Genomic DNA, 11,306 nt, shown 5'->3' on the forward strand with positions numbered 1-11,306 from the left:
TCCAGCTAGACATGTTAGCCAACACCCGTAATCCCAGTGACTTGGGAGGTAAGGCAGGAACATCCCAAATTCAAGGCCAATCTGGGCAATTTAGGGAGACCTTGTCTCAAAATAAAATAAAAAGGGCTGGGGGTGTGACTCATTGGCAGAAAGGCTCTGGGTTCCATTCCCAGAACCACGAAATAATGATGATGATGACAACAACAACAACAACAATGATAATGATGATGATGATGATGATGATGTTGTTGTTTCCCAAATATTCAAACCAAATTAACATTCCATGTTGACGTGCTGAGTTTATCCTGTAGTTTTTTCAACACAAGCTGCCTTTCACAGCCAAACTTCTTGAACAGTTTCCAACCTGTCTCCATTTTCTCCAATCCTCAGAGCCTCACAATGAACCTTCTACCAAGCATCATGTAAATGCTGTGGCTCTCACCAAAGTTACCAGTGACCTCCACATGACTAGACCAAAAGACATATCCTCCTCATGTCAGTTCAAGTCAGCAGCACTGGGCACAGCTGGCCCACTTCTCTCCTCTTCACAATAATCCTTCTGGTGTTCCCCACCCCTGCCTCTATGGTTGTCCTTCAGTCTTCTTTGCTGGGTCCTCCTCCTCTACTTCCCCTTTAAATGGTGGGGCTCCTTGGGTTTCTCCTAGGTCCTCTTCTATGTTTTACTTCATAGGAAGGAAACAAATTCGAATGCCTACAGTTGCCAAGTAGAAAAGATAAGCAAGTAAAGAAGTCTGGAATCATGAGGAATATCATAGGGAGTGGCAGGTACTGTGGCAAACTGAAGACCACATACATGCCCTATCTAAAGGGGCAGCCAATATTCAGCTCCCAGCAATTGCTGCCATGTAGAAATGTGGGGTGTGTCACTAAATGATCTCATTTTTCAAAAGAAGCCAGAGTCTAGATTTTAATGTAAAATCCCAATACTCATTGCTGGTCCTAATAAAAAAACAAAACACAACACAAAAACAACAACAACAAAAATCTACATTTGGGGCTAAAGAGAACAAAAATAAGAATACATGAGAAAGCCAAAAATAAGATGCAGCAATATCTGTTTTACAAATTCTTCATAGGCATCTGAATTTCCTGTGGCTACACACCAAAGACCCCCAAATTTGTATGGTTAACCCAGCCTTCCCTCCTGAGCCCCAGGACCAGTTAAACAACTGCCTGCTGAACCATCTCCACTTACTGGCCTCACAGGCACCGCAAACTCAATATCCCCTCACAGACCAACCCTGCTGCCAGTGTCTGCTTAATGAAGAACACCCTGAAATGGCTTATGCCTAAGGCTAGGAATCACTCTTGAGCCCTCCTTTCTTACTTCTCCCATTTGTTCACCAAATCTGGTCCTTTGTACTTCCTAAGTATCAATCTGTTCCCCTCTCTTCTCATCACTACTACCCTAGTGGATGCTACCAACACATCTCCTAGACAAATATGGTAGTTTCTCTGCAGCTACCTCTTCCTTGATTCTAGCCACCATTATGGAGTTAGAAGGATCTTTTGAAAATGTAAATCTCCCTTGTTTCACCTCTTCAATGACCTCCCATTGTCCTTAGGATCAACTCCCAAATCCCATCTCTACAATCTGATCCCTGAGAAGTCTCCAGTCCCATCTGAAATCACCCTCCTCATTCCCCCATGAACCTCCATTCTCTGTGCCTGCAACACTCCCTCCCTTAACACATACACCTTTGAATGCCTTCCCCATGCCCTCTGATCCTTCAGGCCATCAGAAGAGGCGAGGACTCTCATACCATACAAGCCCAGAGTTCTATCTACTTCCGTTTGTGTATCATTTATCAAAATGTGGCCTTTTTTGTTAAATGTCTTCCCCACTAGATCCTAAAATCCATCACAAGACTGATTTGCTCACTCACTACTATATATCCCCAATGACCATTATAATCTCTGGAACATACTAGGGACTCAGTATTTGTTGAACAAACTAATAAGATCTTTAAAGGGAAGCACCATGTCTTTACCCCCTACACACACACACACACACACACACACACACACATTATTAACTACATAATTATTTCTCAAATGCTAACAAATAAATACATTAATGAATGAACAACACGATAAATAGTCTTTCCCCTGACATACCTGCCTCCACTTCCTTCCCATCCCAGGTACCACCTTGGAAAGAATCCTCCTACCACTCCCTTCTCAAAAATCTCCCAATATATCCTGATAAGGCTGAACCTCTAAAGCTAGAATAGAAAAAAATAATAATAATAATCTAGTTCATCCCACCTATTTGGAGAACAGGATTTAAGACCAACTCTGAAGGGATCGGCTATGATTATAAGAAGACAAACTTGAAGTCCAACACAAGCTCAGAGTAGAAATTAGAGTATTTAGATCAATTAGTGATGTCTATCCCCCTGATTACTGTGCCTGACATGGGTTAATAATAGAAGGTCAGGATGTTGCCAACCAATTTATGAACTAGATAGATTCTTTTCTAGTTAGCATCTTTGGAGTTTTGGATGTTATAGATACATGCTTGGGGACCTGAGTTTTCTATAAGAAGTATTTCAGTTTTGTGATTTCTTTATGAAAATAACCCTTAAAATTTTTAAATCAGTAAAAATTAGTAGGCAAATTCAATGTAATCATTTTCATGTTTATGAATATAATGGATCCAACTACTAGTATTTTCCTGCAATTGGTGAGGGGAAAAAACCAAGAAGAATTAACATGTAAATGACTCTCTGTACTGAACAAAGGGTAAAGTAGCATCATAATTAAAATAAAATAATGACTGAATTATCACATGGGTCATAGTTATTTATGAGTGCTAAATTCACAATATTCACACTGATAGCTTCAATTCAGTATAGCAAAGTAGCTTTCGTCACATTAATGTTAATTTGGATTTACTGCATTTGTAACACACATTTTGGTTTATGGATGCTCACAGCTATAAGCAAAGGACTTTATATATGAGTTTATGCTTGAACATACAGGAGTAATATAATCAAACTAATTTAAATTAACACTGAGGATATGTGGAAAAAAATTTTGCCTTTAGGAGTCTGAGCCAGACCAGGCACCATGATACATGTCTGTAATTTCAGGAAACTGGGAGGCTAAAGCAGGAGGCTTGCCAGTTCAAGGCCAGCCTCAGCAATTTAGCAGGAATCTAAGCAACTTAGTGAAATCATTTCTCAAAAAACAAAAAAGGGCTGGAGATGTAGTTCAGTGATAAAGGGCCCCTGGGTTCAATCCCTAGTACTAAAAAACAAGAGTCCGAACCAGGCTCAAGGATACACACTATACTCCCACCCAGTTACTAGGGAGGCAGAGACAGGAGGATCATAAGTTTGAGACCCATCTGGGCAACTCAGTGAGACCCAGTCTCAAAATAAAACTGAAAAAAGGATAGGGATGTATCTCTAGGTAGAGTGTTTGCCTAGCGTATGTGTGAGGGCCTGGTTCAATCCCTAGTTCTGCAAAAATAAAAAAAAAGAAAGTCTATATATTACTCATGACCTCACCGATGAGAGGGGATTTATGAATTGGGTGGGAGATTGGTTTCAGACATGCACATTGCATGTATTTGTATATAAACAATATAAATATCTATATAACACATAACAGCACAGACCTCAGTCTTCATCTACCCAGTTTTTTCAATCTGCTCCAAGTTTGTCAAACACATCCCCCAATCTAACCAAGGTCACAAATGTAAATGCCTATGGATACCAGCCCATAATGAATGAAGCTGATCAGGGCATGAGAAAAAAATTTCTTGAAATACTGGGCCTTCTCTATCCATAGATAGATAGATAGAAGCTAGAGATATACATTATTTTTTTTCTCAGTGTGATAGAAACGTAAGTACAGAAAATATTTTACTTTCCTCTTAACTTCACTAAAACACTATAATAAATATGATAAATGGCCTCAGCATGGGGGACCTGCTTGGGGGACTGAAACAGGGAATGTTGTGAACAAACTAGGGTTCATGCTCCATTTGAGAGAGAAAACCACCACCCAGCAGGGTATTGTCACAGGAGAATTCAGGATTAGTGTTATCAGCTCTTCCAAACTTTAATAGAAATATATAAGTAAATTTAGATTTTATGTGGAAATCTCCCAGTGAAAAAAAAAAAATCTGGCAACAAATTCAAAGTTTTTCCCCAAACACTACGCTGACCAAAAAAAGTAACTCTTCAGCCAGAGATCAAGAGACCACCAGTTTGCAACTCTGCTGGCAGTTCTGCTTTGGGCTCCCCACTTCACCCCTGGCCCTCAGCATCTACACATCCTCCCTGTGGTCCTTCAAGGTCAGCACTCAGGATCCTCAAGGCCTGCACCGCCCATGCTGACCCTCTTCTGCGAGTCGCGCTGGCACTCCTGTTGGCTCTCCATCTTCCTCTGCTGCAATCCAGTCACCTAACCTTGCCAGGTGTTAGTCCTTGCTAGAGCCTTATTTATTCCTCTGGGTGCCTGTCATTCATCAGCCACTCTGTGCACCTTGTCAGTCCACACTAAATATCTAGTGCTGAACAAAGCAAACTGGATCTAATAAAATGCCTTCAAAGCAAAGGAGGAAAGTCACAAACTCGACAGACTCGCATCGTGGTACCAAGACCCCACGCTACCACGGGGCCCTGGATTTACTGCTGTGTGCACCAAGCTCCCCTGATGGAGCGTGTGGGACCCTCGGGCCCCGCGGCCTTCCACGCCACAGTCCAGGAGGGCTGGCTATGGTGGGTGACCAAGCAGTGAGAAGCCCCACTGCCCCGGCTCCGTCTGGCCTCCGCGCCTTTTGCTATTTCCTCTCCGCGCTCCAGGTCACCCTCCGGTTCAGGCAGCCCTCACACCGCCGCCGGACTCCACTGAGCCGGCCCCTTCTCCGACCCCCGCACCCAGGCGGGCGACCCTCCCACTCCTCGGAGATGGCAAATGGCAAGCGGGTGTCGGAAGGCTGGGTAGCGCCGAGGCCGCGGCCGCCCCGGAGCGGCCCCCGCGCGGCCCCGCAGTCGTCTCAGCCCCTCGACCTCTCACCCGCCGCGCGGGTCCCGCCCGCGCCCGCTTCGCTGCGCCGCCGGGGCCTCACCCGCGACAGGGTGAGGTCGGTCATGAGCTGCTCGAAGGCCCGCGTCTCCTCGGCCTGCCGCTGCGTGTGCAGCGCGATCTTCTCACTGAACTTCCGCGGGTTGGCGCTGCCGGAGCCCGGCGACGCGGCCATGGCGCGGGCCCCGCGCTGGCAGGAGGCGAGACCGCAGGCGCGGGCCTGCGTCTCGACCCACCCGTCCGTCCGCAGGCCACCCAAGCCGCCGCCCGAAGCCAGTCGTCCGGCGCGACCCGGCAGAGGAGCCGCCGCGGCCCCGGAGCCAGCGAGCGGCAGCGAGCGCACTGAGGCCCGCCCCGCGCCGGGCCCCGCCCCGCCCTGCCCTCGGCGCGCCCGGCCTCCCGCCGCCCGCCTGCCTCCCGCCTCCGGCCGGGCCGCGCGCCGGCAGCCCGGCCCTGCGCGGGCGGACCGAGGGCCTCGCCGGTGCTCTGGAGCCTGGCTCAGGACCCGCAGCCTCTGGAGACCCGGAGAGCGGAGCAGAAGGGAGCCGGTGTGCGGCAGCCGCTGGGGACCACTCCGCTGCCCCTCCCCAGCCTCAGGGATGGCCCTTGGATTGACGTGCCTCGTTTAGAAGAGTTTTGTCCGTATCCCACCCTCCTCGGGCGACCCCGATTTAACTTCACGGGTGAAACTTGGGCGACCTAACCTTGAATGAGCCTTTTCCTCAACCCTCGCGTTGGGGGCGCGCTGATTCAGCGCAGGGCCTAAAGTCTACCACCGGTCCTCCTCCTGTGCCCGCTTCCCTCCGTGTTTCCCAGGAAGGCCGCCTTGGAGCTGGAGCCACCCCACCACTACCACCAAATCTTCCCCAACCTGGATCTCACTTTTGCACAAACACCCTCCGGCCGGGCGCAACCCTTTCCGTCCGCAGCCCTGGCCCATTTCCCAGGTTCTTTCCCAAGTGACCCTATGGCCTCTCCAAACCCCAGCTTCTGCAACATGCCAACCTCACTTTTTAAAACCAGCCCAGTGGCCTCAGCTGATTTCCCCTTCTTCAGTACAGAAACTGCTCTCATAAATGTTGATGTGTATAAAAATGTCCTTGCGGGGGCGGGGGAGGGGGGGATGAGGTCGTGGCTCAGAGGTAGTGCGCTTGCCTAGCATACATGAGGCACTGGGTTCGATCCTTAGCACCATATAAATATAAAATAAAGATATTGTGCCCACCTATAACTAAAAAATAAATATTAAAAAAATGACCTTGGGGGGTTGGGGATGTGGCTCAAGCAGTAACGCACTCGCCTGGCACTCGCCTGGCATGCGCGGGGCGCTGGGTTCGATCCTCAGCACCACATAAAAATAAAATAAAGATGTTGTGTCCACCGAAAACTAAAAAAATAAATATTAAAAAATTCTCTCTCTCTTTAAAAAAAAAATGACTTTGGGAGCCCTGACTGTGTGTCTGAGTTTTGTAAATTAGGAAGGATTAGAGACATGCAGAAGAGTACAAAAATACACATCTCTGTCACAATTAAATAGATATCAGCCCGGCTTGGTGGCTGCAATGCCAGTGATTGGGGGAGGCTGAGGCAGGAAGAACCAAAATTCGATGCTAGCCTCTGAGCTGAGGCCCTGTCTCAAAATAAAAAATAAAAAAGGGCTGGGGATGTAGCTCAGTACAGTGCCCTGGGTTAAATCGTCAATACCAAAAATATAACAATAATAATAAATAAACAGACATCAAAACATTTTGCAAGGGCTGAGGATGCAGTTCAGTGATAGAGCGGAGGCCTTAGATGTCTGCCAGACACAACAACAATAAAAATTAAAGCCAGTAAAATCCTTTAATCTCAGCAACAAGGGAGGCTGAGGCAGGAGGATGGCAAGTTTGAGGCTGAGAAATTAAAAAGACTGGGGATGGAGTTCAGTGGTAAAGTGCCCCTGGGTTCAATCCCCAGTACAGCAAAAATTAACTAATTAATTATTTTAAAAAATTAAAATTAAGGACAGGCCTGTATCTTAGTGGTAGAGGCTTGCCTAATATCCCAACGCCCTGGATTGGATCCCCAGCAGTGCAAAAAATAATTTAGGGGCTGGGATTGTGGCTCAGCGGTAGAGTGCTCGCCTAGCACTAGCAGAAGGAGGTTCCATTCTCAGCATCACATAAAAATAAAGGCATTGTGTTGTATCCATCTTCACCTAAAAATAAATAAATTATTTATTTATTTTTTTTTAAATTAAGCCTGGGGCAGTGGTGTTTCCCTGTAATCCCAGCAACTCAGGAGGCTGAGGCAGGAGAATCGCATATTCCATGACAGCCTCAGAACATATCAAGGCCCTAAGCAATTTAAAGAGACCCCGGCTCAAAATAAATAAAAAGGGCTGGGATGTGTGGCTCAGTGGTTAAGCACCTCTAGATTCAATCCCTGGCACACACACACACACACACACAAATAATTAATTAAAAAGGCATTTTGCCAGGGCTAGCATTGTAGCTCAGTGGTACAGCGCTTGACTAGCGTGTGTGAGGCACTGGGTTTGATCCTCAGCACCACATAAAAAATAAATAAAATAAAGATATATACACACACACAGACACACACATACATACACACAGATGATTTTGCCACATAAACTTGGATTTATTTATTTTTTAAACATTTTTATTTTATTTACTTATTTATTTATATGTGGTGCTGAGGATCGAAACCAGCGCCTCGAACATACTAGGCAAGTGCTTTACAGCTGAACCACAACCCCAGCCCATAAACTTGGATTTATAAAGACACTAAAATTAAACATAACTAAAGCTCTACCCTTTCCTTCTTTTCCAGAGGCTTGCTGTGCTCAAGTTGATATATATCACTTCTGTTCTTGTTTTTATGCTTTTGGCTCTAATAACTACATATAGAATACCAAATTTGAAATTTTAACAAAAAATTATGCTGAATAATCTTTTTGCAACTTTATCATTTACTGGTTTTCTTTGTGAGGATGGAGAATAGGGGAAGAGAAGGAGGTATTGTAGAATGAGCCCAGGGACTCACACATGCTAGACAATCATTCTACCACTGGGTTACATCCCAGTCCTTTTTATTTTGAGGCAGGGCCTACCTAAATTCCAAGCCTGAACTGGAACTTGTAGTCCTCCTACCTCACCCTCCCCATTCACTGGGATTACCCCATGTGCCACCATACGTAGCTCCTAAATTTAGTTTTTATTCAAGTAAATACATGAGAATTATTTAAAACAATTGTACAGGCTTAAAATTTTTATAAAAGAGCTAGGCATGGTAACGTGGGCCTGTAATCCCAGCTACTTGGGAAACTGAAGCAGAAGGATTGCTTTGAGGCCAGTCTTGGCAATTTATCAAGGCCCTATCTTAAAATAAAAAATAAGGGCTGGAGTTGTGGCTCAGTGGTAGAGGACTTGCCAGGCATGTATGAGGCCCTGGGTTCTATCCTCCGCACGGCATGTAAATAAATAAATAAAAAGATCCATTTACAACTAAAAAATATTTTTAAAATAAAAAATAAAAAGGATGGGGAATCTAGCTCAATGGTAGAAGTTCCCCAGGTTCAAGCCCCAGTACTAGGGGGAAAAGAAGAAAGAAAGAATGAACCAACAAAAAAATAAATAAAAGAGGTGATATCTTGAGACTTAGTGTGTGCACAGATGTTGTTTGTGTGTGTGTGGTGTGTACATACCACATTTTTTTATTTTGTTGGTTCTTCTTAGTTATACATGACAGAATCCATTTTGATAAAATTATACAAGCATGGGATATATCTTATTCTAATTGGAACCCCATTCTTATGGGTGGGAACAATGGTGGGATTCACTTAGATATTTTAATATATGTACATAGAAAAATTATGTTAGATTTATTTGATTGTCTTTCCTATTCCTATCCCCTCTCCCATTCATTCTCCTTTGTCTATTCTATTGAATGTCTCTTCTCCCCCCACACACATTTTATTGCAGTTTAGCTTCTACATATCAGCAAAACATTTGACCTTTTTTTTTTGAGATTGGTTTATTTCCGTTAGCATGATATTGTCCAGATCTATCCATATACTAGCAAATTTCATAAAGTCATTCTTCTTTATAGATAAATAATATTCCATTTTGCACATTATCACAATTTATTTATTCATTCATCTATTGAAGAGCATCTAGGTTGGTTCTATAGCTTAGCTGTTGTGAATTGTGCTACTATGAACATTAATGTGGCTCTGTCCCTGAAGTTTGCTGATTTTAAATTCTTTGGATATATACCAAGGAGTAGAATAACTGGGTCAAATGGTGGTTCCAGTACTAGTTTTTTGAGGGATCTCCATACTACTTTCCAGTGGGGTTGCACCAATTTGCAGTCTCACCAACAATTTATGAGTGTTCCTTTTTCCCCACATCCTCACCGACATTTTTTCTTACTTGTTTTCTTGATAATTGCCATTCTTACTGGAGTGAGATGAAATCTCAGTGCAGGTTTAATTTGCATTTCTCTAATTGCTAGAGATGTTGAACATTTTTTTATATGTATTTGTTGTCCAACTGTATTTCTTCTTCTGTGATGGGTCTATTCAGTTTCTTTGTCCATTTATTGATTCAGTTGTTTGATTTTTTTGGTATTAAGCTTTTTGAGTTCTTTGTTTACCCTATCTAAATTGCAGGTGGCAAAGATTTTTCTCCCATTCTGTAGTTCTCTCTTCATGCTCTTGATTATTTCTTTTTTAAAGTTTTTTTAGTTATAATATGTGAAATACCTTTATTTTATTTTATTTTATTTTTATGTAGTGCTAAGGATCCAACCCAGCGTGTCATACATGCTAGACAAGCACTCTACCACTAAGCTACAACTCAGCCCCTTGATTATTTCTTTTGCTATAAAGAAGCTTTTTAGTTTGATGCCATTCCATTATTGATTTTTTATTTTATTTCTTGTGCTTCAGGAGTTTTGTTCAGGAAGTCAGTGCCTGAAGTTGAAGTGTTGGTTCTACCTTTTCTTCTAGTAAGTGCAGGGTTTCTGGTTTAATTTCTAGGTCTTTGGTCTGTTGAAGAGTTGATTTTTGTGCAGGGTGAGAATATGGTTTAACTTTCATTCTATTACATATGGATTTCCAGTTTTCCCAGTACCATTTGTTGAAGAGGCTGTGTTTTCTTCAATGTCTGTTTATGGCACCCTTGTCTACTATGAATGTGGGTCTGTCTCTGTTTCTTCTGTTCTGTTCTGTTGGTCTTCAAGTCTTTTTTTGGTGCCAATACCATGTTGTTTTCGTTACTCTAGCTCTGTACTATGGTTTAAGGTCTGGTATTGTGATGTATCTTGCTTTCTCAAAAGGGATTTCTCTGGCTCTTCTGCACCTCTTATTTTTCCAAATGAATTTCATGACTGCTTTTTCTGTTTCTATGAAGAATGTCATTGGAATTTTAATGAAAATTGCCTTAAATCTATATAGTGTTTTTAGTAGTACAGCCATTTTGACAATGTTAATTCTGCCTGTCCAAGAACATGAGACATCTTTCCATCTGCTAAGGTCTTCCTCAATTTCCTTGGTGTTCTGTAGTTTTCACTGTAGAGATCCTTCACCTCTTTTGTTAGATTGATTTCTAAGTATTTTATTTTGGGGGAGGCTGTGTGAATGGATTGTTTTCCTAATTTCTCTTTCAGCTGATTCATTATCGGAGTATAAGAACACAACTAATTTTTTATTTTACCCTCATACTTGATTGTCAGTTTGGCTAAGTAAGACTAGTTCTCTTCATTTGAAGTCCTTCCTAGTTAGATTTTTGAATGTTTCATTTCACTGTTTTCTCATAGTGTTGTTACTAGGAAGTCCATTCACACTTTGTTCGTGTGTGTGTGTGTGTGTGTGTAGGTAACCCGATTTTTTTAAAAAATTGCTTATTTTTGTTCCCCACTCCAACCCCACATTGTCTTATATTTTTTATTATATTCTTTGCTCTTTCTTGAATTTTTTCCCTCTGAACTGAGGTTGGAACCCAGGGCCTCAGACATAGAAGGCTATATTCTCAGCTACATCCTCAGCCCTTTTTATTTTATTTTGAGACAAGTTCTTGCTAAATCCAGGAGGCTGGCCTTGAATTTATGATTCTTCTGCCTCAGCTTTCCAAATCTCAAATCACTAGGATTATAGGCATGTATCACTGAGCCCAGTTTCTTTTAGTTAGTTAATGGGTGTCCCAGATTGCTCTTCTCACTTTCTTATCTTCTCTTTTCTAGTC

At 43.1% G+C, this 11,306-nt stretch overlaps 1 protein-coding gene across 1 annotated transcript in view; it reads right to left on the reverse strand.

Moving 5' to 3' along the window:
• The window catches only part of Crtc3 (CREB regulated transcription coactivator 3), a 107,826-nt gene extending 102,495 nt beyond the window's left edge, over positions 1 to 5,331 (reverse strand). Inside the window, exon 1 of the mRNA XM_046437951.2 lies at positions 5,105 to 5,331. Within this exon, the coding sequence (XP_046293907.1) occupies positions 5,105 to 5,236 (132 nt within the window). The 5' untranslated portion in view covers positions 5,237 to 5,331. The remainder of the gene's footprint in view (positions 1 to 5,104) is intronic.
• Between the last annotated feature and the right edge of the window lie 5,975 nt (positions 5,332 to 11,306).

Source organism: Marmota monax, unplaced genomic scaffold (assembly GCF_021218885.2).
Source record: "Marmota monax isolate L192 unplaced genomic scaffold, Marmota_monax_Labrador192_F-V1.1 WCK01_AAM20220418_F8-fsc00005, whole genome shotgun sequence".
Classification (NCBI taxonomy): domain Eukaryota; kingdom Metazoa; phylum Chordata; class Mammalia; order Rodentia; family Sciuridae; genus Marmota; species Marmota monax.